We start from the raw sequence: 25,982 nt of genomic DNA, 5'->3' as shown, positions 1-25,982 counted from the left end.
AAATATTCTGATCTTTCTTGGTGTGGTAAAGTTATTGTATACAATCACTACACAGTGTACACAATCGTACTAGTATTATCAGTATGCCTGGTATTTATAAATAAGTGTGTTGTATTTTGAATGTTTCAGTGGGAAGGTAGTCTCATCTTTTTTCTTGATGCGGAGTTCCTTCTTCTTGAAAAAATGAATAGTGTGAATCTCAACTGTGTTTTCAGCCCATCCGTAATGAATGAATTCAGCATCTTGTTTTCATCAGAAGGAGCTCTTTATTGTAAGCTCAGAATCCTCAGGCATCACGCAACACTCACCCAAGAACCATCTCATGGAGTCGTCTAATGGAGATTAGTACTGTCTTCCTGCATATTTCAAAATATAGTCAGAAAATAATTAAATAGAGATCAACACTAAAGACTGTTAATCTGAACATACAAATTTTCATGTCTGGGAAAAATTTTAGGTCTCATGTAAACTATTCTGTATGATTCCCTGTAGGAGGTAAAAGCAGTCATTGGCATGCCCATGAGTGCTTCATATATACTTGAACGCACAATTACTGTGGATAGAAGGTTGCTTACTATTTGGAGATCACTGGTGATCCAACTGGGCAACTGTTCCTATTTAGGAGAGTGCTGATAGGGAAGATGCCTTGCATAAGCCCAAAGAGGCAACTGATTCTCTTGAATGTTCTCAGAAGTCTTTCAAGGTCTAGGTAGGTGATCCCACACAAAACACAGCAGGATGTATTTAGGGTAGGACAGAACAAGGTTTAAGATGATCACTGAACTGAGCAACTGCAATGGGCTGTGGCATGGTTAGCATTTGCTTTGCTGACAGTCAGTGACTCGTTAAACAATGATAACTTGACTCCTCGGAAACCTCCATCCAGCCCACAGTTAAAGCACACGTAGCTTTGTTGCCAAGTATGATGGGGTTTTGCTTTTGGAATATTAGCAGAAATCCAGATAATACTGCTGATCATTGTCTTTCCATATATTTTGATGTACTATCAATGTGTGTCCGTATATCCAGAAAGCATTAAGTGGCTTTGACTGATGTTATGTTATGTGCCTGTTTTAGTGTACAATGAAAAAAGCATGTTTGGCTGTTCTGCTTGTAATCAATTATTTTCAATTTGTTAAGGGTAATAAAGGAAACTCAGGCTTACCAGGTCTGGCAGGTTATCCCGGAGCTCGAGGTCCAAAGGGATTGCCAGGCATGCCAGGCCCCATGGGAGCACCTGGACTAAAGGTACACACATGGGATCTTGTTGTTTAAGTACAGTATTACTCATACTACTTAGTCTTCATATTGCATTCAGTGATTGTGGAACCACCATGCTACTGTTAATCATATGAGTAACTGACATCAAAACTTATTGGAAGGTTAAGACTGAAAGTTGTGCTGACCTTGTTTCTATAAACAGTAATTTGAAAACAGAGTTCCCATCCATCTGGATGCTATTCCCAACTCCAGAAGCCATTCAAAACACTTTATATTTATTCATCCAAAGCTTTAGGGCCAAATGTTTCCTGCCCTTTTTTTCCTTAAACTTCTGTAACTACTAGAACAATTCAGATGATTTGAATATCTAAGCAATCTGTTAGCAGAGAAGTACTGTAATTTCAAGCCTAAGTCCCAAGTTTATGGGCTAACAAGCATGTCCGGGGTGTTCATTTATCATGGGAGTTAAATTGTTCTCATTCAGCCCTGTCAGAAAGAATGGACTCTGAGAATGCTCCATTTTCCAGGCAGTTCCAGGTACCTGATATCAGCATATCCTCATATTAATTAGACTCATTTCAGTGGTAAAAGAAGCAAAGAATGGAAACATTACAGATTATTTTCTCCATTTAGAATAGGATTTTTCATCTAAAAACATGATTTGCAGTGTTCTGTGAGATTGTATTGGTAAGCAGTTTTTAAAACCTTAAGTTACTTGAAAACTGGGGGAGGGAAATACTGTCTGTTATCTTTTCATAAAATATTTTAGTATAAACTATTCACTGTTTGTAGTGTTTATTGCCAGTGCTCCCAGTCTGGATTTTACTCCTTTGTCTAGACAATGAGCCGTAGGAGGTAGCTCCTGCTCAGAAATTCCTGCAGTCTCAGAAAGACAGGGAATAGATGAGGTGAGGGAAAACTGTTACCGCACAGCACAAAAGAAGCCATACTGAGTCAGGCCAAAAGTCTGTCTTTGTTCGAGCAGAAAGGCAACACCTAGGAAAGAGCACAGGCACAAAGCAATCATGAAAGGTGTATATTACCAGCCTTAATTGCAGCTCAGTAACCTCCTGAGCTAAACATAGTTTCTATATATTTGATAGACCTCAGAGGATTTCTCTTGCATGAACTTGTCTAGTTTCTGTTTGAATCAATGTAAACTTTTAGTCTTACAGCAAGGAGTTCCACAACTATGCTATGCCTTGCTCAGAGGATTACTTTTTAAATTTACTTCTAACCTACTTGTTCTGTATTTTGTTTTGTGAATTTTAGTGCTTGCACTGGGAGATAGCATACTGGAAATGATCCAACATGTATGGGTTTTCTATTTCCAAGTCAAGGAACAGTCAAATCATATTTGCATTTTAGTGAAAGTATAATTATTGAAAGCATTCCTGATGGCGATAAAATTAATGGAGTAGGTCTATTTCTTAGAGAGAAAGCAAGTCCCACACTTCTGCCAGGAAACCGATCTTTACATTTATAACTGTCATAATTGTAATAAGAGATACATTATCTTCCTATTCACAGGGTGAGAAAGGGCTCCTGGGTCATCCAGGAAAGCGAGGCAAAAGAGGCCTTCCAGGATCACAGGGTGACCAAGGACCCACAGGAGATGCAGGGCTGAAAGGCCAGACTGTATGTAATCACAGTTATTGATGCAAAACAAGTACTCCAAGAGTTACCAACGTGAGATAATAGTAAGGATGCCTGCTGCTATTACAGGGAGAAGATGGAGATCAAGGCTTAATGGGGTTTCAAGGATTCCCAGGTCCAAAAGTATGTGCTCATTCTTTTCTGTTAGATCTTAAGCCATTTACAGAGTGAGAACATTAGGAAAGCACGGAATTAATCGACTTTAACAATAATTTGTTCAAAATCTATCTGAACTGTTGGAACATTGTAGGCAGAACTGTGTACTCCTTGTCTAAAGACAAATGTTTTGGGTCAGTGTGCTTGGTATTTTCACTGTCATTGCTCTTAGAAATTATCTTACTTCCACCGATTGCAGGATATTGAAACAAGTGAATAGCTAATGTCCGTGTTTGCTTAAACTGTTCCTTTGCATTTTCAGGGTCCTGCAGGGGACGTTGGCTTAGTTGGAATTCTGGGCCCAAAAGGTCCAACAGGCCAAGTTGTAAGTGTTTCACTCCATGAAAGAGATTGTCAGGATGGCTTGCAAGCGGCGCATGTTTTTAATTTAGTGAATCATCTTTTTTCGTACTAACAAGGCCAGAACCCTCTAACCAAACCTTTCTCGCTGAAACTATGTCTCCGCTAGAAGCCCTTTGCCTGTACCTCAACACTGCTCTGGTTGCAACATGGGTACGGACACACAATCAGAGCTGGGCTCTTAATTTTGAAGGAAAAAAGCAAGCTCTGCTGACCAAATATGGCTCTCCTAGTATAGTTTTGTGTATACAAGTATCCTTATTGCTGTCATATCTTTGTCTGTTGGGGTTGAACATTCTATTTCTTCTTACTTGCAAGAATGCTAATTGTATATCTCTGTCCTACAGCAAAAGAAAAAAGGGTCAAACTTTGCCTGCAGTAAGACAGAGTGGTGCTCAGGCATTACTGATGAGTGTGTAGTCTTTTTCTAATAAGGATTTCCTTTTTATCTATAAGATTACTAACCTGCATTAGCTCATTCTTCATGACTCCTTCTTCATGACATTCCGCTTTGCTACTCGCCAAAAACATGAAAGCATATTTAGCATTTTGTAATATTGGGGAGTGTGCATCCAGCTTTACAGCATCACGTGAAAAAGGGTAAAGGGGGAAAGGTTTCAGCATGGAAGGCCTTACTACAAAATGTTCTTCTCTTACTGCTGCCATTGCCATCACAGAACTGAATTGGTTCAGTTAACCAGCTGCAGAGCAGCAGCTGTTGTGATCTGTTCTAATAGCTGCTTTCTTTTTCTAAACTTTCCTGTAAAAGATAAACACTGGAAATGAGCAGTCTGCTCAGTGAAATGGAACAGGAAAGTAACATTTTAGCAGTACTTACTGGCAGCTTTACAAGAGTACCTGTGGACAGTAGTATAGCTCAAGATATAGTTGACTGTAGCTCAATAAATATGTGGGCTTTGGTAATTAGAGTACTTTAGTTTCCACTAGTTCTAGCACATCAGCTTTCACATAAAAGAAGGTATGGGGGCTTTCCAAGCATAATAATTAATAATTATTAAAATAATTACTTTGCTGATTTTGTAGCAATATGCACTCAATATTTAGAAAGAGAATATCGCCCTGATCTTTTGGATATTTGCCAGGGCTGTGTGCTGAGCAACTACAAAACAGGCCACATCATGATTTTCTTCATTTTGAAACATGGTGCACTAATAAATTCTTTGCTTGTTTACAGGGATATATTGGCCCTGTTGGTCAAGAAGGCATAACAGGCCCAACTGGCAGGCCTGTAAGTTTCCCTTTTCTTTTGCGTAATTTGGTTATTTCGCCTACCCTTATTTTTAATAATCTGTGTTGCAACTAGCAACCTTCTCATTTTTCTATTTGCAAATAACAATTAGCAGGATCATCTTCATGTTATACCTTGCTGGTAAGCTAACATGTGTGACTCCAGCATCTGTAACACAAACAAGAAAAAAATGACAAAAAACAATGACAAAAATTCATTGCAATGGCCTTCTAAGTACAGTATACAGAGGGCCTGCCTACAGCGGCAGTGGGTGAGTCAAGGTGTAAAACAGCAGATAGTGACTACCACCTGGATATTCTTTCCCAGCCTTAGGTCTGAGACATATCTAGAGGGTATCCCCACTCAGCTTCAATGTAGTTTATTTTTTATGTGCTGATTGGGCTGAACTGTCCAGAGCGCTCCCCTAGACATGCTGGGAGTGCCCACAAGCCCTTGTTGGGTTGTTCCAGGTGCTGGTGACGTCCCTGTGACATCTCCAACATCTTCTTGGGCCCGTCTGATAACCTTCAATGCATCCCAGGTTCCCTGCAGTGGAGGAGTTCTGCCCTCATCCCTGTTTCTATCCCTTGTTGCACTCCCTGTGCCAGAGACAGAGCGGTGTTCTGCAAGGGCACCCTTTGGCTCATGTCTGCAGGCTACCCAGCCATGTAAGGTAGCTTTAGAAGCTCTTTGTACCATCCAAGTTTCTCTGTCCGATCAGCAAGACTTGGAGTGAATGAGAATATATAAAAATTTAAATAATAAACATAAGTCACAGGAATATACAATAAAAGTAATAAATACAAATATTTACAAGTGAAAAAGAAAGGAGAAGGGAAATGTTCCTTCTATAATTAGACTATTTTTTCCACGTGTTGGGAAGAAGACAGTACTTTAAGTCTTGCTGCACTCTTTTCAGTCGCACTCAGGAGAAAAACTTTACAGTTGTGTTTACTTGTATGAAGGCTTTTAATAGACTTCATATTGAATGTAATAGTTTGCCATTATCATTAAGAAAGCATTACAGTTGAAGATTGCTTCTAGGTGTTATGAAATGCTGCCATTAAGATGTAAAATTCTTCCAGAGAAGAACTGTTACAATTGTTACCATCTTTGGAAACACAGTTTAAGTGCAAAACTAGCCAAAAATGCCACAGAGACAGAAAACCAGTGTCTAATCTGGTTGTGAGAGGAGGACTGATGGGGTAATAAAAACAGATATGTAACCAATGGATTTCTTCAGTGATGGAGAGTACTGAGTTTTGTGCTCTAAAGAGGGTGAAGCACTGATGTATTACAATAGATCAAGTTGTAGAGAATACAGCTGACTGACAGGGAGAACACTGACAGTTAAAATTACTGAGAAAAAACATATTTACAATCCGAAGAAAACAATGGCTTTCCACATATAGGAATAACAAGATGTTTTGAAGTAACTTAGTTTTTGAATAGTACAGGAAAATTAAAGCCCCAAAACTGTAAATACTTCCACAGATGAGACTGGACTTTTTATGTGAGCAGTGTAACTCTCATGGATATAAATTTGCTCATTTCAGTCCTAGGCGGCTAGAAAGCATGCTGGATTAACAGCTTCTCTTTCTTACAGGGACCGAGAGGTGAAAAGGGCACAAGAGGTGAAATGGTAAGATGAAACAGCTTTTGTGCTTTCATTTTTTTGGCTGTGTAAAAACTATTCCTAAGCTACTCTGAATGTACTTTTGCACGCTTTGAATGCCACAGTCGTGTTGTGCTCCTGGAGAGCACTGGCCAAGAAAGCTGGTGGCGTGAGTCGAAAGTCTGACCTTTTCTTGTTCAAGTTGACTTATGTAGATATGCCCAGTGGGCATGTGCTGTCGGGCAGCCCGATCATACAGCAATAACGTACTTCAAATTTGTCCCTGCTCAGATCTAAAAGAAAAATCCTTTTTCACATTTGTTGTCAATGTGCCTCACAGCACAGCATGCATGCACTTGTTCGTATACCTTTGTCGTCTTGTCTAGAGAGGGAGAGTTCAGGAGAAGCCTAGAGCTGAGGATGGGTGTCTATGCCGTGTGTGCCAGCTGTAGTAGCACTAGGCAGCGTTGATAGGTTATGAAGTTGCTGCCTCTCATTTTTCAGTAAGAATATTACATTAGATTTGTACATTAATAGATGTTTCATTTGATTAAAAAATTATGTTAGAGCTAGTAAAGTCTCCAATTAATAATGGCTATGTGAAAAGCCATTAAATTATCATATTTACAGCAAATACGAATACAATGATAGTTGATACCTAAGACATTACTTTATATGGCAGGTTTAAAATTAGTTCCTTTTCCAGTAACTGGCCAATGTGATCTTGTTCCTGTTGATCTTACCCTGCCTTTCACCCCACCTGACTTGAAATCATCTAGTTTCTCTTGTCTTACTGCATTTTGCTTTTAGCAGCCACCTGTGTACAATTGCAACCTAAATGCCTTAGAAAACTTTTGAAAAATATATCAGAAATACTCAAAATTGCTTGGAGCTAAGCTTGCTGTAGATATCTTGGGGAAATTTCCTCTTTGATTCTAATGCTCTTGAAGTAATTGCTATCTCAGAATAAGAGGAAAACTAGTTTCTTAATTCATGTTGCTGTTAACCATCTTAACTCTCTTTTTCTACTGTTTGATCATAAGAATTGCTATGACAGCATGCAGCTAAAAATGCTGACACTTGAAAAAAAAAAACACATCCCAAATGGTGAACAAGAAACACCCGTTTACATTATTGGTGCTGGTGTTTAAGAATTTATTCCCTAAGTTCTTGAATTCATCAAGAATAATTCATCTCCTAAGAGTGTCTTCAGAAGAATAATGTTTAATTTTAAATCATACATGGCAGCATTAGTTTGTATTATGTAGCCAAGAAAAAGATTTATTTCCAACTATTTTCAGATACAAAGGAGAGAAAATTATTTTAATCCAACTGTGTATTCTAAGCTTGAATTTATACCTTTAAAATTGGTATTGGAATTCTTCTTAGAATCACAAAGATTTAACTTTCTTGTAGCAGTCCAAGTTTTAGTTACAGTTTTTAGTTTGTCAGGGATACAGTGTTTATTACTAAAAAGAAATGTGCTTTTATCCCCTGAAAAACATGGAATGTGAAATTGTGTTTCCTTGTTGAGGTCCGTGGTGAACCAAAGTTCAGGTTCTGTAGGCGATTTCTGGAGAAAAATTGACAGAGTTGGAAACAGAATTTATTGAAAAAATGTAATCAAAATTATATTTCAATTCAAAATATTCCTGTCACTGTGATTGAAACATTTAGAAAAACAGGGAGGTCATTTTGGAATATTGTTTCAGAATTCTGGCATTTCTGAAACTGTGTTTTCATTTTCTTAATTTTTTATAAATTTATTTCATGGCATGTCACATAATTAAATATAATATAGGATAATGCAGGTTGCAAGGGATCTCAAGAAATTTCTAGACAAACCTCCTGTTTAAAAAAGAGTCAGCTCTGAGATCAGACCATGTTACTCAGGGCTTTATTCAGCCGGGTGTTGAAAACTTCCAGGGATGGAGATTGGATAACCTTTTTGGGCAATGTGTTCTAGTGCATGACTGTCCTCAAAGTGAAAAAAGATATGATATGATAAGGCACAATCTGTAATGTTCTATTATCATATTTTATCTTAGATTTACAATTATTAATGGCAGCTATCACACTGTATTGTGTATCAGACTATTATATTGCACGATGTTATTAGGCTTTACTCATTCTGAGATAAGGTGACAAATCATCAAAATGACAGAAGTGGTCAGGGAAAGCTTAACATTAATAATTTTTGTTAAAAATACTTCCTGTTTCTTGGAAAATTTCAGAAGTCCTGGAAAATATGGAAGTCCTTGGGATTGCTTGTGTTTTCAAAGTTCAGCATATGTATCATTGCATGTAATATCAGGGCCTTACAGTATTAGAAAGATTGGAGTTTTGGCCTTGAACTTCTGTACTAGCAATCAAATTGGATGGTTAACGAAGAACACGCTAAATCTAACTGTTCTATACTCTGCTTTTGTGATTATGAACTAGAATTACACTTTTCTCACTTAAATTCTAATGTGATCAAAGGGTAAATTAAGTAGATTTGTAAAGGTAATCCAGTACATTCCAGTAAAACATTTAGCAATTAACTTAATCCATGAAAAATGTAATTTAACCTTATTTTGCTGCTCTACAACAGAAAGAACATTTATAACATCTCTACAAGATTTCCAACACACTCTGTGCAGTTTTGTTATATTTTAAAGGCTTGTAAAGGTAATTGATGTAGTCCTCTGAAGTTTTAATGCAGTTAAGAAATGTAATATCCCCAAAAGTAGTTTACTATAGTTAACAAATAGCATTCGATACCTTTTTTCCACATCAGTTTTATTAGCAAGTGGACAGTGAATCAAGACTAATCATCTTCCTCTTTTGCAAAACACCTTAAATTCATTGGAACAGCACAGTTTTTGATTTTTAAAATATTAAGTTCTGTCTCAGAAACCACTACAAATTTGAACTGTTCTTGTCCTAAGACTTGAAGTCTTAGAATTGTGACACATGCCAAGAACACAGAATATTAACGGAAACATTCAGTCATCTGAAAAATCTACTGGAATGTCTAAATCTCAGCACGCAGAACAAGGACATCTATTCATCAGAGAGCAGTGGTTACTCAAGGACAAACTGTTGAAGATTTTGTGCCTTGCCTTGACTTGATATTTGCATAATCAAGTCCTGAACCAAGATAAACAAATATGTCCTTACACTGTCAAATTCATTTCTTGAGTTTCTTTTTCACACTTTTCACTTTATACTTAACATACTTCACCAAGAATGATCATACAGTTCAGTAATACATCCAGATGAGATTGAAGGTATCCTGCAGCAGTCTAACAGCACCAGAGCTGCTGATCTGGTTAATTAAATGTGGATGTCAGCTTTCTCAGTTGGCATTAAACAGCGTAGCTCTGTGAAACCCAGTTGGTTTGCTACAGCTGAGGGACTACCCCAAAATAGTGAATGTCATCTCTCCAAACTTGTCTCTTACCAATTTGTAATAATTAATTACAACAATAGTATTTTATGCCTATTTAATAGTAATAGGATTTCAAAGAAAATTTAAGCAATAATTCTAAGCTGGGCAATAACCAAACTCAGAACAGTAAAGGGAAGCTAGGTACTTGCCACAGAACCCACAAGGTTTTCTGTACTACTGTATATGCTAAAATGGCTTACTCTTTGATTTCCATTTTCCAACATTAATCATTAAAGTCTTTATAAAATATCATGAAGTATTTACCTAAAAGATGGCTTAGAGTCCCTTCTATAGGTATAAGTGGGGGAAACATAAACATCAGTTGAAAAGCTGACAATATTTACAGTCCCTAGAGCTTTTGCTGTTAAGGTGGTCTTAGTTAAGTATCAGAAGACCATCCCTCTAAACACCCAGAAATTGCTTCAGTTTTGATTATCCCCTATTCTCCAAAGAACACGTGTAAAACATAGGTCTTGGCCCCAAAGCCGTTTGCAGTCCCTCCACATAGCCTTGCTGGTACAGATCTGGTGCTAGGAATTACGTCACTTTTCTCACCCATCGTAACCCAGCACCCAAGCCCCTCTGGCATGGCCAGGGCAGGTGACGTGCAGGCACACTTAACCCGTGCAGCTGTGGAGGTCACTGTAACCCTCACGGATGCATTACCTGGTAGCCACCATGTGCTCTGCCTTACAGATATGTCTAGAGGCAGTGAGAAATGCAGCTGCTGTTCTCCTAAGAACTGATAACTTTGGAGCCTCAGTGACTTAACTAAATCACACCTATTTGCTTTGAGATCCTTTTTTTAAACATACATGCATTAATGTTAGATTGAATCTGGTCTTTCTTCAACCATTTCCAGCTGCCCTTGCTGGTGGAAGCTTGAAATGCAGCCCAGGTTCAGCAGTTGTAGCATGCAGTGACACTCACTCACAGTGAAATCTCAGAGCAGGAATACTCCTTATTAGTATATTAAGTGATTTACAACTTAATACCTCTTTGACTAGATCAGTTTCACAAGATTTGTCAGCATGACATGTCAGATAAGATTATTTCTCTTTTGGCAGAGACTGAGTACTAGCATGACCATACTGGTGCAAGAGGAATTTTTTCTGGAACAGCTTATTGTGCTCAAATAATTGGTACAAGCAGCACTGGCCAAAGAGTGTTCTCCTTAAATTAACTCAGGTTAAAAGGTTTACTAATACATGGTGCAGGTGTGGCTTATGCCTTTCATTCCTTCTTCTTCTCTTTTGCTCATATTAAGGCACTACCACCTATTCTTCTCCTTGTCATTGTTTTTGCTATTGTTTATATTACAGCAGCTCCTAGAGGCTTTGAGTATATAGAAACTGAAGAAGAGAATCTAACAGAGACACAACTATCACTGTGTATTAATATTCATAATCATTCCATCTTAATGTGAATAGTTGCTCAAAGAAAGGATAACTCAGATGGAGTAATTGTTTTTGGGAGGGTCCATGTCCAACCCAAAGGTGAGCCTAAAACTTAGATTTAAGACTATGTGCATTGTAGGCACTATAAGCTAGGGAAAAGCAGCTGTTCCTTCTCTTCCTCTCCTCGCTGCTGCATCATCCTACATACTAAAGTGATGCCACTTATGAGGAGGAAATAAGGGCATGACATCTTGAATATGAAGGAAGCCTGTAATATCACTGTTAAACATTGAACTTAGCATGTTCTGGCTGAAAATTGACACTGCTAATAAATGCAGCTAATAAATGCCTAGCAGGTGCTCATGAAGTAGATCAGTTAGTTTTTTACAACTACCCATAGCATTATTTACAATGCTTTTATGATCATTCATCTCTTGTAGTGCTTGTGTTGGCAACATGCCTATAATGCTGGCACAATGTATAGCATGTTGTATATTAATACTTTATATGACTTCTAATGATTCCTTAATATCAAAAGTAATTGGATAAATGAGTAACCAGACAAGCCAGCAATTCTAACAGGAATATTCACATGTTAACAAAGTATGATACTTTAACAACAGTAACTAATAACCTACAGCTTTACTGAAACTGGTATCACATCTTCTTCATTGTACGCATTGTGGCATTTGGGGATTTAAAAAATACATAAATGTAAAATCAGAGATGTTCATCTATAACTGTTGCATTTAATCTCCATTTCTTCTAGGGGCCTCAGGGACCTCAGGGCCAGCCAGGGCCACCTGTAAGTGCATAAAAAAACATGTCTGTATTTTTCTATTGTGATTGCATTATACAGACATGCAAAGCACCTAATATCTGGTTTCTCCCATTTTTCCAGGGACCACCTGGACCACCAGGACCAAGAGTAAGTTCTGGAACAACCCTAACCTACAATACAGTCCCTTTTTGAAAGTGAACATAGCAGGATCCTCTTCAAATGCATTGCTTATTCCATCACTGCACATGAAATGCAAATACATTTTTCTACAGCTTCCATCACTACAGTAATACATTTTTTGAACCTTCCATCTTACACTGTCAGTTCCGTTCTGCCACACTGTTGAGCTCCCAACAGGCAATGCTCATGGAAATGCTCATAGTTTTGACACGGGTTAACTCCATCACACTCTAAAAGGTTTTTCTCCTGTTCTGCATTTGAACACTCTGAAATATAGCAACAGAAAATTTTGTGCTATTTCTGGCCCACATATATATACACACACACAGAGAGATTTAGTTTGTTAAGGGGTTGTGCCAGTTAGGACAGATTCAATATCTGAAGTGTCCTAAAGCTGTAATGATATATGTAATCTGAGAACAACTTGCAAGAACTAGATGCTTGTGTGGGTGACTTCATTCTTTAAAAATAAAAAAACTTGTTGTCTGGTTCTGGCATATATGTCACACAAAGTGCAGAGTAAGAAGAAACGGGCGTCCTCCTTCAGAGACTAGTTTGTCAGCCTTGGTATTTGTTCATGCATCATGAAGACTACTTTGATCTGTCAGCTGCTGATGGTGGATTGAGATAGTCTTTGTGCGCTTCTCTGTAAAGGAATATCAGATTGGTTTTCTTAGGTAGACAAATTAAATGGCTGGGAGGAATAAGTTGGGACATTAGTCTGTAACAACTACTATAGTATCTTTTTTCCAGGTTCCAGGAGTATGATCATTAAATTGGGTATGGGGGTACTAATAAAAATCAGATGTGTTTTTTCTGTATGCATGCTTGCATTCTTTGGAAATGGAAGGGAGGATCTTATTTTAAAAGTAAGTGTTTACAATGAATTATTTTCTAAAATGACAAAATAATGAAGCTATTGTGCATGTTGCTGCAGTGGTCAAAGAATTTATCACCTGCATTTTAGAATATTCCTGTGCATCTTTTTATATTCTGAAATATCTTTTTTTCAGAAACAAGTGGACATCAATGCTGCTGTTCAAGCTTTGATTGAGTCAAATGCTGCACTGCAGATGGAGGTAATATATTTCAGTGTATTTACATTGTCATGCAGGGTATGGAAATATAATTCTGTTTTTTAAGCACAGAACTGTGCTTCTTTAAATAGGCTTAATTTGAAATGAGTCATGGATAGCAAGTAATTACTGTAGAATATAATTAAACATGCTAAGATTTATAGGATACAATTGAAATGAAGTTAAGAAAAACAGCAGCATTTCTACCTTTTTGTCATGGTTGGCAATAAAGGAAATTTATTGACTGTCACACGTAGCGAACTGTATCTGTTCGGCTGCGTATAATGATAGTGGTATTTAGGCCTTAATCCAAAAAATACTGACATATATGCAAGTGTGTGGTCCCATTGATTGCAAGAAAATTCCTTACACGGGTGGTCAAATACATTTGCATATATTTTCTAGGTTAAGCCTAAGAGTAGATTTAACTGTTCAAAATCTGAAACTGCTATGTATACTTCAAAAAATGCACTATTTTTTTTCTTTTTTTTCCTGTATCCACATTTTTATGTCAACATGTCATAATGACGTATTTGCATCAACTTAACCTGCCTGTAACTTCCCTGGTCTGATAATTTTAATAAAATGTACTAATTTGTTTATTGGAATATATTGTTCTTACGCTGTTTTATATGGCTGATTGCATGCACTATAAATACTTCGCTTCTGTCTGGCTATTCAATGGTAATTTGACTTTTACTGCATATACTGTTGTTGTGACACTTCTTTGTGGTAACACATTTGCTAATGGCCCTTGGCAGAAATACCAGAATACTGAAGTAACTTTACTAGATCACAGTACAGAGATATTCAGAACGCTGCACTACCTTACCAATTTACTGCACAGCATCAGGAACCCCCTTGGCACACGGGATAACCCAGCACGCATCTGCAGGGATTTGCTTAACTGTGAACGTGAAGTGGCAGATGGTAAGTGTCCACTTTCATTAAAGCTTGAACACAACTAGGCTTTGAATTCTGTTGCTTCCAAGTGTGACTTTCTACATCACAATTCTAATGTGTAGATTTGTTTTATTATATTCTATTGCAGTATGCCTATCACAGCTCTTTATTTTATCTTTATTTAAGATAAAATTAATTTTTAAAATTAGAAAAGTATGTAGCTATCTAATATTATATAGATATTAGAGACAGATTATATGTGTAAGTAAAAAAAAGTGTCCAGAAAATTTGAAACTGAATACAAGTTTGTGATTAAAAGTTTCCCAAGTATTTATAGCTAATCTGCAATGAATTTTGTGTGGATCAGTTTCTAGATTCCTAATGAGAAAATTGTATACAATACACTGCCACTGTCAGATACACTGATAGTTGTTGTATCCCAGAAGATCCTGAATCAATATCTCAAATAAAAAATAATAATTTAAACCTGTAATGTCAATACTGTGACATAATTCAGTTTCTGAGTGGCTAATAAAATAATAAATACCAGTAAATATCCCTATCACCAAGTATTAGCATTAACAAGCTAAGGAGAAAATGGGAAGTGAAGTTAGAGGTTACAGGGAAATCACTGTTCTATGGCATACATAAGACCAATCAATTCTTTAAGACTCTAGTAGAGATGAGCCTAACCCTTATTAGAACTCTGCTCTCTTAAATAAGTCTCAGTCCTTTAGGGCCACAGTGGTCACTGACACAGTCCTCTGCTTCCGAGGATCACAGAACCACAGAATCACAGAATGTCAGGGGCTGAAAGGGACCTCTTTGGATCATCTGGTCCAACCCCCCAGCTGAAGCAGGGTCACCTAGAGTAGGTTGCACAGGACCTCATCCAGACGGGTTTTGAATATCTCCAGAGAAAGAGAATCCACAACCTCTCTGGGCAGCCCATTCCAGTGCTCCATCACCCTCAGAGGGAAGAAGTTCTTCCTCATGTTCAGACGGAACTTCCTATGCTTCAATTTGTGCCCGTTGCCCCTTGTCCTATTGCTGGGCACCGCTGAAAAGAGTCTGGCCCCATCCTCTTGACACCCACCCTGAAGATATTTATAGGCATTTATAAGGTCCCCTCTCAGTCTTCTCTTCTTCAGGCTGAACAAGCCCAGCTCCCTCAGCCTCTCCTCATAGGAGAGATGCTCCAGTCCCCTCAGCATCCTCGTAGCCCTCCACTGGACTCTCTCCAATAGCTCCTCATCTTTCTTGAAGTGGGGAGCTCAGAACTGGACACAGTACTCCAGATGGGGCCTCACTAGGGCAGAGTAGAGGGGAAGGAGAACCTCCCTCGACCTGCTGGCCACACTCTTCCTAATGCACCCCAGGATCCCATTGGCCTTCTTGGCAGCCAGGGCACACTGCTGGCTCATGGTTAACCTGTTGTCCACCAGCACTCCCAGGTCCCTCTCCGCAGAATTGCTCTCCAGCAGGTCAACCCCAAGCCTGTACTGGTGCATGGGGTTGTTCCTCCCCAGGTACAGGACCCTGCACTTGCCCTTGTTGAACTTCATCAGGTTCCTCTGCACCCATCTCTCCGGCTTGTCCAGGTCTCTCTGAATGGCAGCACATCCTTCCGGTGTATCCACCACACCTCCCAGTTTTGTGTCATCAGCAAACTTGCTGAGGGTGCACTCTGTCCCTTCATCCAGGTCATTGATGAAGAAGTTGAACAAGACTGGGCCCAGTACTGACCCCTGAGGGACACCACTAGCTACCAGCCTCTAACTAGACTCAGCACCACTGATGACAACCCTCTGAGTTCTGCCATTCAGCCAGTTCTCAATCCACCACACTGTCCACTCACCCAGCCCACGCTTCCTGAGCTTCCCTGTGAGGACGTTATGGTTGACAGTGTCAGAAGCCTTGCTGAAGTTGAGGTAGACAACATCCACTGCTCTCCCCTCATCTACCCAGCCAGTCACGTCATCGTAGAAAGCTATCAGATTGGTCAAGCATGATCATTACACACACCTGTATAAATTGTAGACCACATGCTCATCCATATTTAACCATAAATTAAGGAAAGCTAAATCCTGATATAATTTGCATGTGTCATATTAAGGAAAGCTAAATCCTGATATAATTTGCATGTGTCCTATTTCTTTTATTGTCCAAATCCCATGGATTCACAATGGCAAATACTCCTTATTACCATCGCTAGGATATGTCATGTAGAAGTGTCTGACGGGAGAAAGACGGCAGAGAAAGAAAGGATCTGCAAGGTGCTGTGAGAGCAAGAGAATTAAGACTGATATTTTACATCCTGAATATATTCTTTATATAAAGCAAAGCCCAAAGAAAATAAAGTTACTTTTTAATACAGAAAGAGCAGACTGGAAATACCATTTGTGCTCACTATTAAGCTGTAGAAAGAGAAAATCTTTTTTAAACTGTGGCAGTATTCAAAAGTCATTGTATGTGTAACCAGAATTGAATGGTTACGATAATTTTGTTTCGTATCTGTTATTAGTAGAATTATAATAGTGAAAATACTTTCACGTTCCTTTTCTTTTGCTTCCTAGTGAAGCTATGGTGATAATATATCTAATACTTGCCAAAAAGTATGAATATTTTAGCAAATTGTTTAGTAACAATTATATTTTGGGTTTATTTTCCATCTGGGGTTATATACTAATAGGAAAATACTGGATTGACCCAAATATTGGATGTCCTTCTGATGCCATTGAAGTTTTCTGCAACTTCACTGCGGGTGGTCAGACATGTTTAACACCGCTGTCTGTGACAAAGGTATGCATTGCTTCCAGAGAGACTGTATCTGTGCTGGAACTCTGAACAAATGAATGCTTATTTACTTAACTCATGAAAAGATGTTAGATTTCAGGGCGTTTTTAATGTCCATCTTTGTGGAAGGACATGTTATATATTCTGTTACAGAAGTTCCAGGTTTTCTGGAGACAATATATGTTAGTGTAACTCTCACTTTGTTCATTTACTCACCTTCCATGCTGATAAAATTATTTTGTTTTGCTTTCTACTTTTTTATACAAGGCGTAAAAATAAGCCTAAAATTCTTCTAAGCTACATTAGTAACTCATCACTCAGGGCAGCCTAAGTAGAGATGCTGAGGTCATTGCAATAGGAAGGAAGAAAATTATGACTACTTTTCAACACTTAACTACTTTTAAATGCCATTAAGCAGAGACTGGTTTCCTTTATGTCATTAGTCCATGCTCCTCTTTACATGTAGTCCTTAAACCCTTGGGAATAGAAATTTTGTATTTGTGGAGTTTTGCATATACACTGTCGTCGCTGAAGAGCATCAGAAATACCATAAGATTCCCATACACATTCCTACATTTGGAAGATCCCTGAATATGATCTAGTCTTGATCATTAAGTAATGAGCAACTATGTTTTCTGTCTAAACTCAAAGTATGCTTACGAATTTTTGGATTCTTAATGGGATGTAGTTATTGCCAGAACCTGTGGTCTAAGAAGACGAAACAGCAGAATGATGTGGCTGCAGTCAAACTCTACTGCTGATAATATCTTTGTCTGAATCACAGAATCATTTGTTTCAGTTTCCTCATTCAAAAATAGTGTTTCTGCCCAGCTGTGTTTCAATAATGTTGTAAGCATTAGCCAATGTTTATATTTAAGCTTTGAAAATGTCCTATGAAAGCGTCTCTTACAGTAATCACTATAATAGAACTTAACAGCTCTCCTGAAAATTACAGATCATGCTCTTTGGCATTGATCCCAATATATAAACATGTATAGAGGCAATGGCCTCAAGTTGCATCAGGGGAGATTTAGATTAGATGTTAGGAAAAATTTCTTTACTGAGTGGTCAGGCATTGGAACAGGCTGCCCAAGGAGGTGGTTGAGTCACCATCACTGGAGATGTTTAAAAAATGTGTAGATGTGGCACTTCGGGATATGGTTTAGTAGGCATGGTGGTGTTGGGTGGATGGTTGGACTTGATGATCTCAGAGGTCTTTTTCAACCTATGATTCTATGATAGATGTGTTCTGATGCCTGAACACCACACATGTATGTGCATGTCCGTTTGTTTTGCTGTGGTCATTCAGCATAGTCCAGCTGTAAGTCTCACGATGCGTTTCTCTTGGAACTTAGCTGGAGTTCGGTGTTGGAAAAGTGCAGATGAACTTCCTTCATTTACTGAGCTCGGAAGCAACCCACAGCATCACAGTTCATTGTCTGAACACGCCAATGTGGAGATTAAATAAAGCAGGTGGCCAGAAAACGTCTGTTAGCTTCAAAGGATGGAATGGTCAAATATTTAAAGCAAATACGCTACTTGAACCGAAGGTGCTTATGGATGAATGCATGGTAAACACTTTTTAACATTAGCATTATTAAAACCATAATGGAGTTATTATTTAGACATTATTAAGTCTCTGCAAATAAGTAACGATCATTTAGATTCACGTCCCTTAAAGCTTACTTCTTGCGTTTTTCTGCATATGTCTCTATATGCCAAGCTTTTGATATTGAATTCAACATCTCCCCAAACGTCAAAGCAATCGCAGTAATACAGGGTATCTATACTTGCTGTTCCCATTGAGTGTCATGTATTTCAAGGCTCTAGTAAGACGCTGGAGAGAGATCAGAACAGAAATAAAGGAGGTTCCCGCAGGAAACTTTAGGAACAGTTACTCTCAGAATGAAAATTCAGCCTTTGGTAAGAGTTCTGCTGAGGTTATCTAACGCAAAATCTCAGGTTCAAACAGGCTGTAAATTATTTTTTTGACCACTGAATCTCTCTAAATTCATTGGCTATGAGTCAGTTGTTTGGTTATTTAACAAAATAATGATGACTGGAAATGGACTCCATTGCTAACTAAAATATTAAATCATTTGTATTTAGGAAAAATTGGAAGAGCTTATTAATTTTCTGATGCTTATTAGGTTACTCCACTCACCAAGATGTGAGCCATTTGGTAAATGTCTTGGTAGAACACTACAGAATACAAGAGACAAGCACTTTATACTTTCAGTATTTTATAGCTCTACTATCATTTACAATAACAAAAGACCTGAGTCTGGTTCCATATCGACACAGGGGTGTCAAGTGAGATTTTTAATCTCAAGATGGAAGGTGGTTTTACTGAGGCACGTCAGAGCTGTTATGCTTCCAACCTTTATTAGCTCACGCTAACAAGATTCTCTAGCCTGTGTCATGCAGCCAAAGTATGGTCGTTGAAGCCTCTTCTCCCCACCTCCCAGTCTGTTTGGGAGTGTTTTAATCCCTGAGAAAAATTCAGGCATACACTGACGGCTATTGAGAAGTGCTGTTTTTCTGTGACATTCTACGAGGTCTGTTGCTCTTTCTGTGGGAAGCTTCATATTGTACAGACCTGCTGCCGAATCTCACACATTTCCCTCTCTGCAGAGATTTCACTTTTCAGTGGTGTCCAGTGTACCTGATGGTTTTTAAGAACGAAGTGATTGCAAGCATCAAGGCTTTCCCAGCCCTCAGACAATGTTATAACATTATTTTATAATTTTTATGAGATATGAATTTTTTACTGAGATTTTTTTAAAGGATTAGAATAATCAATACAAAATTCATGGCAAAAATGCAGCTCTCATTCCCTGTGATTATTCTTCAAGGACAAAGTCATTAAAGTTCCTGTAGAGGTCATAACTTGCGACTTACTGCTCAGATTCAGAGGTGATTTTAGCAAGAGATCTAAGAGTCTATATGAGCCCAGGACTGCTTGCAAAGTGACGGGCGCTCTGCTCTGAGCCACGTTGCACTGTGTCGGCACCCGGTCCAGCTGGAATCTGGGCTGGGCTTTTTTACAGTTACAGTTCTGCCAGGAGTGCCCATGGTATTGCATGAGAGAAATGGCATTTGTTAAATCATGCAGTTTCTTTAGGAACTCCTGGGAGAAGAAATGTTTCTGTGCGCTTCTCCTCTCACTCTTTAAGGACCATTTCCGTTTGTGTTTTGACCCTCATATTTGATACGAATCTCGTATTTTGCTTCTGTGTGTTGCAGATTGAAGATGGCAGCTGGCATAAGACACAGTTCTTTTTCCACACTCAGGACACGAATCAGCTTCCAGTAGTGCAAATTAACACACTTCCTCATCTCAAACCAGGACAGCAGCACTTCGTAGAAAGTGGTTCAGTGTGCTTCCTTTAAGGTTTCTGGTTTGTTTTTTTGCATCAACACGGAATTGCTGCATAGATTGAATGCAAAAGTAATGATCCATTGCAGGCAAAATTACTAGCAAACTGGAGAATCATTTTAAACAGTGTTGGTTAAAGACTCGGGAAGAAAAAGACTGCCTCCTAAGGAGAAATGGCATTGGAAAAGCAAAGAAAGAAAAGAACAATTTTCATAACGTATTTTTAAAAAAATTGGTTGGTGCTTTCTTGCATAATTTCCTGGAACTGAGTATCTGAACACAGAATTTTTCAGGACCTCTAGTGTTCTCGGCAATCTCTTTAACAGCACTGCAAAAAAACCATCCCGAGGAAAGCTGGAGACATACAACACTAAGAAGCAATACTGGCTAGTGCTCCTAAATGTGCAATACCTTATGTATGAAAAGTGAATTACGCCACAGTACAACACATCTTCTTTTCTTAAGCATTGTTTTATTCTAGTCCTTTGTGGACACATACATCTTACCAGATGGCACACTACCTCCTTTGTGTTTCCTGTCCCTGTTGCCTTGGTGCTCTTCACAACACAAGGTGCTTGTGGCCTTAGCAGAGATTATTGGAGTCCCTTTTTATCTTTCAGACTGTATGTGCAGGTTACATCAGGATACGTTTCTGTTGTAAAGGTACTCATTTTAAATCGTTGGTCACATACTTCACTACAATGAAAACATTATTTATGTGGATTTCGGGTTTAAAATATTTTTGTGTACTGTTGTGGAAATGGTATACGAGATAGCACGTTGTATATGATGCATATAGTCAGAGCAGTTAGCTTACAGCCATTGTAAAAATTGTTGTAGAAGAGCAATTTACAGTAGTTTTGAGTTTTAGATTCTGTATTTCAGTTAACATTCTGAATGCCAAAGGCATCTTAAGATGATATATTGTGTATATATTTTGTAACTGGTGAAAAAAATCTACTACAGCATGTCTGTGGAATGGCTGCTGTTAAATTATAATCAGCATTTCATCAACCTAGAAATTCAATTTTTTGCATTATTAGCTCATTTCAGTTTTTTTAAATTAAGTGTGAAATGTTCAACCATCTTTTTTATTAAAAAAAGAACAATTTTACTGTTAGGAAAAGCGCTCTTTATGAAGATATGTCTCTATTATCAATCGAAAGTCTGCTCAGTAGTACATGGCAAGATGATACCAGACTATGCTGAGGAGAAGGGGAGTGTTCAAACAAGCTGTTTAACTGTCTTGATCCACAGGAAACCATACTTACCAAAGTATAATAAAATAAGCTTTCAAGTTACCTGTTGGTCTTTTACTATTCCATTCCGTATTATATAGTTCATTCTTGGTAACGACGAAAGTCCTCTAGAAGGGTACTTGTTAGGTGGCACTGCTCCCTCTTCCGAGGGGAAATGCACACGCTTCGTGCCGTGGAGTGCCGCGAGAGTGACAGTGTTGACTGTTACAAGGTAACGTACACGCACATCCCGTTTTACGTTTCATACCGAAGCATCAGTTTTGTTCGCTGAGAAAATCTGATAAAACTAAAGACAAAGCAAGATTACAGAATGACGATAAAGGTTAATGTCTCACTATTTGCATTTTCAAGATCGTTACAGTCTGACAGCGTCACTTGTCATTTGCTCTTAGTCTGGCTGTGGAGCTGATGTTCTGACAAATGGATTATTTTTTTGTAAGAAAGTCATCTTTTAGAAAATGCCCTGCTTCATGTATACTTTCGTAAGTCTCATTGCCCTGTTTTGGGAAATTATTTATAGCCTGCCTTTATGGTTTATATTAGCGTGTCTCAGAAATTATGTGTTTTACAAACAAATAGCTTGAAGGCTGCTCAGACGTAAATATCTGCATTTCTGTAACTGAGGCCAAAATGGCCACCCCACGCAGAGACAGCTCGGGGAACTGGTGCGGCAGGACAGTGACAGACAGCGTCGCGCCGTGACCTCGCGCTGGAGGCTGCCAGGAGCACGGGGCCGCGCGCCCTGCTCGACGCCACGCGTTACCCACGGCGCAGCGCGCGTGGCTCAGGAAGCCGCGGTGTCTGGCCGCCTTCACCGCAGCTCTGACGGCGTTGCGGGCCTCGTACGATCTTATCCCGCGACTTTAACAAGCATCTGTACTCTGCGGTTGATTTTTTTATGGTTTCTGAGGTGGTCGCCTGCTTTGGTAGCGTCAGAGCAAGCCCTGAGCTAGGTTACAAGGGTCTGTGTCAGAATCCTTTCATCCCTCTTATTGCTGTTTCTCACGGTTAAACACCCGTACAACAGCACCTGGGAAGCGGGGCTTTGAAACAGCCCAAAGCAGGCGGCACAGCGGCTACCGGCCGCTCTCCGCGCCGCAGGGAGCGGGGCCCTCCCTCCCCCGGCCGGTGGGAGCGGGGCCATCCTCCCGCCCCGGGGCCAGGCCCCACTCCCGCGGCCCGGCGGGGGGAGGCCGTTACCACCCGAGCGCCGCCAGGCGGCGCCGTCGCCCAGGAAAGGCCGCGGCCGCCCCGTCCCGGCCCCGTCGGGCACCGCGTGGGGAGGCGGCGCTGCGCAGCCATGGCGGAGCGGGGAGGCGGCGGGAGCCCGCGGCGGCCGGCGGGCGGGCGGAAGATGTCCCTGCAGCGGTAGGGGCCGGGGCGGGCCGCGGGGTCGCACCCGGGAGCGCCCTCGGGCTCCGCGAAAACTCGGGGCCGCCGCGGGGGAGAGGCCGCGCCGGCCCCGCCTCACGCAGCGCCGCCGGCGCGGGCCTGCTGCGGGCCGGGCCTGCCGGGGCGGGGCACGAAGGTGTCCGCGGTGCGCGGCCGCCGCAGCCCCCGCGCCTGCTCGTAGCCCCTCTCGGTGCCGGGAGAGGAGGGACCCTGCGGGCGCGGGGTGCGCCCTGCCCGAGGCGGCGGCCGCGGCCGCTTCTGGCCGGCGGTCGGGGCCTGCGGGCGGGAGGCGCCGGCCGGGCGCGCTCTGGCCGTGCAGCTGAACCGCTGACCTGCGCTGGGCACCGCGGGGGCGTTCAGGAGTGATCCTTGCTCAGAGTAATTCCCGGCTCTGTGCCGCAGTGCGTGAAACGCTCTTGCTGCGTTGTGGCGGTACGCCGTGCTGGCAGCGCGCGGAGCCGCCGGCTCGTCAGGAGACGCTGCTGCTGCTCCTGCTGCTGCTGCTCCTGCTGCTGCGGAGCTCGTCCTTGGCCTCCGCGGTCAGCTCGCAGCGAGCGCCTGGCGCGGACGGAGGGACGTGTCGAGGCTCGTGTCTTTCCCCTGGTAGTTGAAAGGGGAGGGTTTGTGCTATGCTTGAAAACTGTACTGATGTGGGGGAAGGGCTGTTTCCCTTCCCCTTTTGTCAGAGTTAAAATAAATGAAAAGCGACTACTGTTTCAGTCAATACATCAAAAACTTTTCCCTAAGAACAGGAGAAACGTCTGTTGTAGTGGCCTGGCTAAAAAGCAGAAGATGTATTCGTAAAGGAAATTTTTTTTAATGAGATAGTATTTGTTAGGTACAGCCATGAACCTTACACATTGGTCCTGAGAGGTTCCCTGGCTTTGGGGCTTGCACTGCAAACAGCCAGGAGAAGTTTTGCTGACCATATAGTCATGGTTTTCCTGTTTCATTGAAAATAATCAGGTTTTAGTATGAATCCTGGACGTTTATTTTCCATCTGCCTAAAACTGGGAGCATTATAAGCCAGCATAGTAAGATGCGCGTTACAGGTGATGTAAATGGAGAAAAGCACTGATACAACCAGGCCACAAAGCGTACAGTGATACAGCCGCCCTGTGCTTCCAGCTCTGCAGCTGGCATGGGGTTGTTCTCTTGCTTTCAAGCATCTGCACTGTCTTTTAATATAGGTAAGACCCTGTTTGTGTTGGAGATATTCCTCATAGTTTGCATTGTCTTCTACGTTATCTAATCCAGGGTATTTGTATTTTCTCTTCTTCTTTCAAGGTTCAGATAAATTTTCCTGAAAATGCTCATTGGTGACATAGTGCCTGGTTGAGCAGGCACCTTCCCAGACCAGTCAGGCTCAAAGATGCCGCTTTATTGAGAGGTACCTTTTGCTTCTTTCAGATGCGAAACATGTAGCGAAGAGGAAGCTAAGTACAGATGTCCACGATGCATGAAATATTCGTGCAGGTATCTATTATCTGAATCAAACTGTTTTGGTTTTTTTCCTCACTCATGTGCTGAAGGTGGCATGTTAATGGTTTTGGGTTTTTTTGTCATTTCAGTCTGTTGTGTGTAAAGAAGCATAAGCTTGCACTGAGCTGTAATGGAGTCAGGGATAAAACAGCATTTGTCTCTGTAAATGAATTTACTGACTTGAACCTTTTGAGTGGTAAGAGTACTCCTTGTGCTTGTTAGAATTCATTGGGTTTACTCTATTAGCACTACGCTTTTCGTGGTTCTTTTATCACCTGCAGATTATCGTTTCCTGGAAGATGTAGGAAGGACAGCAGATGCTGCTGCTCGACATCCTACTATGCACAGTCCAACAACAAAAAAAATCGTAAGTTTTAAGTTAGTGTCTTGGTCTGTTGGAGATAGGGTTGACTATTTTTGAGCTCCCACTGAGGCAGTCCCGATCCAGATTTCAGAGCTGATACCTCTCTTGTGGAGGTGTGAATGACCCGCAGTTTTAGAGCCAGAAATCGAAAGAAGTTGCTAGGTTCAGGTACTAGTAGTATTGATGGCTACATCCAGTTGCTTAGAAGAATAGATTGCTGACAGTGTACACTCTTAAAATTGATGCATGATTGCTCTTGCTGTTTGATGATAGAGGTGTGTTAAGAAAGCCTGAATGTTTCCTTCTGCCTCCACAAGTTTTTTGAATTTTTAAGTACAAAATTCCCAAGTAGACAATGTATTTATTAATTGCCTAAAAATTATTATATGCTTCCCCGTATACCAAATGAGGGCAAGCAGAGTTCTGCAAAAAAAGAAATCTAAGCAACAGTGAAGTAAAAGCCAGCCTTCTAAGGGCAAGAAGGGATTTTTGTTGAAACTCCTCCAATTCCAGTAAAGCATTAATGAGATCACAGAAATGTATGGCATTTCCTGAAAGTCCTATGACGATAAACTGTGATGACTAAGATCAAGAAGGAGGGGGGGAAACACCCAGAAAAGCAAAATCCACTCCAAAATACTTTGACTGGTTGATATGTCACAGAAAAGCATCAGGGCCATGTTGTTTTCCAGTCTTGTGAAGATATCTTTAAATACAGTGGTAAACTCAGTTGGAGAGAACTCGGCGTTGATGACAAAGTAAATTCACAAGGCTGCAGCTTGGGCTGAAGTCATACTCTGTGTGTGTGTGCTCATCAGCATGATGTCTTGAAAACAGGCACTGAAGATGGTCAGGTGCTACGTAGGTAGCAGTTTTTAGGGTGTAGTACTAGACGTGTTTCTGGGATGATATCCGTAGTGCTACCTTCAAATCGGAATTTGTCAGAGTGGCTGAAATGGTGCTTGTGCATCACTTCTGCTAGTGGGGTTGTAGCCCAAAAAACGGCTCCATGGGTGGTATTAGACCCACAGTGGCTGTCCCTGGCTTTCACGGCATGTTCAAGAACTTTGCTATAAAGAGGTCATTGGCATGTTGGTTTTTAACCGTGGAAAAATGCCACCTGAAAATGTTTCAGATTAGCTTCTGGGCTTACTTTATTAACTTTTTCATTCATGATGCTTTTTTAAAAAGTCAAAGTACTTCATTAAATGTGGCCTTTTCTACAATTTTGCCATAATTCCTGTCAGCATTACTCATTTATTGTTAAACTTTCAGGTTTTCAA

At 40.4% G+C, this 25,982-nt stretch overlaps 2 protein-coding genes across 7 annotated transcripts in view; both read left to right on the top strand.

The window, feature by feature from the left end:
- The window catches only part of COL24A1 (collagen type XXIV alpha 1 chain), a 156,884-nt gene extending 135,381 nt beyond the window's left edge, over positions 1-21,503 (top strand). For 3 of the 6 annotated variants that reach the window (XM_075424849.1, XM_075424851.1, XM_075424848.1), the window contains 13 exons: positions 1,141-1,248; positions 2,752-2,859; positions 2,947-3,000; positions 3,296-3,358; positions 4,589-4,642; positions 6,249-6,284; positions 11,857-11,892; positions 11,989-12,015; positions 13,062-13,127; positions 13,886-14,054; positions 16,720-16,829; positions 18,179-18,394; positions 20,070-21,503. In XM_075424849.1, coding sequence (XP_075280964.1) covers positions 1,141-1,248; positions 2,752-2,859; positions 2,947-3,000; positions 3,296-3,358; positions 4,589-4,642; positions 6,249-6,284; positions 11,857-11,892; positions 11,989-12,015; positions 13,062-13,127; positions 13,886-14,054; positions 16,720-16,829; positions 18,179-18,394; positions 20,070-20,216 — 1,194 coding nt within the window. In that variant the 3' untranslated portion in view covers positions 20,217-21,503. Of the gene's footprint in view, positions 1-1,140; positions 1,249-2,751; positions 2,860-2,946; positions 3,001-3,295; positions 3,359-4,588; positions 4,643-6,248; positions 6,285-11,856; positions 11,893-11,988; positions 12,016-12,853; positions 12,918-13,061; positions 13,128-13,885; positions 14,055-16,719; positions 16,830-18,178; positions 18,395-20,069 lie in introns of those variants that run through there. The other 3 variants (XM_075424850.1, XM_075424853.1, XM_075424852.1) reach the window with 3 other exon arrangements.
- Positions 21,504-22,729: 1,226 nt separating this feature from the next.
- ZNHIT6 (zinc finger HIT-type containing 6) overlaps positions 22,730-25,982 on the top strand; it is a 34,120-nt gene continuing 30,867 nt past the window's right edge. Inside the window, exons 1-4 of the mRNA XM_075424847.1 lie at positions 22,730-22,829; positions 24,264-24,329; positions 24,425-24,531; positions 24,617-24,702. Of these exons, the coding sequence (XP_075280962.1) occupies positions 22,762-22,829; positions 24,264-24,329; positions 24,425-24,531; positions 24,617-24,702 (327 nt within the window). The 5' untranslated portion in view covers positions 22,730-22,761. The remainder of the gene's footprint in view (positions 22,830-24,263; positions 24,330-24,424; positions 24,532-24,616; positions 24,703-25,982) is intronic.

The sequence above is a fragment of the Opisthocomus hoazin genome, chromosome 6 (genome assembly GCF_030867145.1).
Source record: "Opisthocomus hoazin isolate bOpiHoa1 chromosome 6, bOpiHoa1.hap1, whole genome shotgun sequence".
Taxonomy (NCBI): Eukaryota; Metazoa; Chordata; class Aves; order Opisthocomiformes; family Opisthocomidae; genus Opisthocomus; species Opisthocomus hoazin.
Note: the sequence above shows the minus strand (reverse complement) of the source record. Positions and strands in the feature narration are given on the sequence as shown.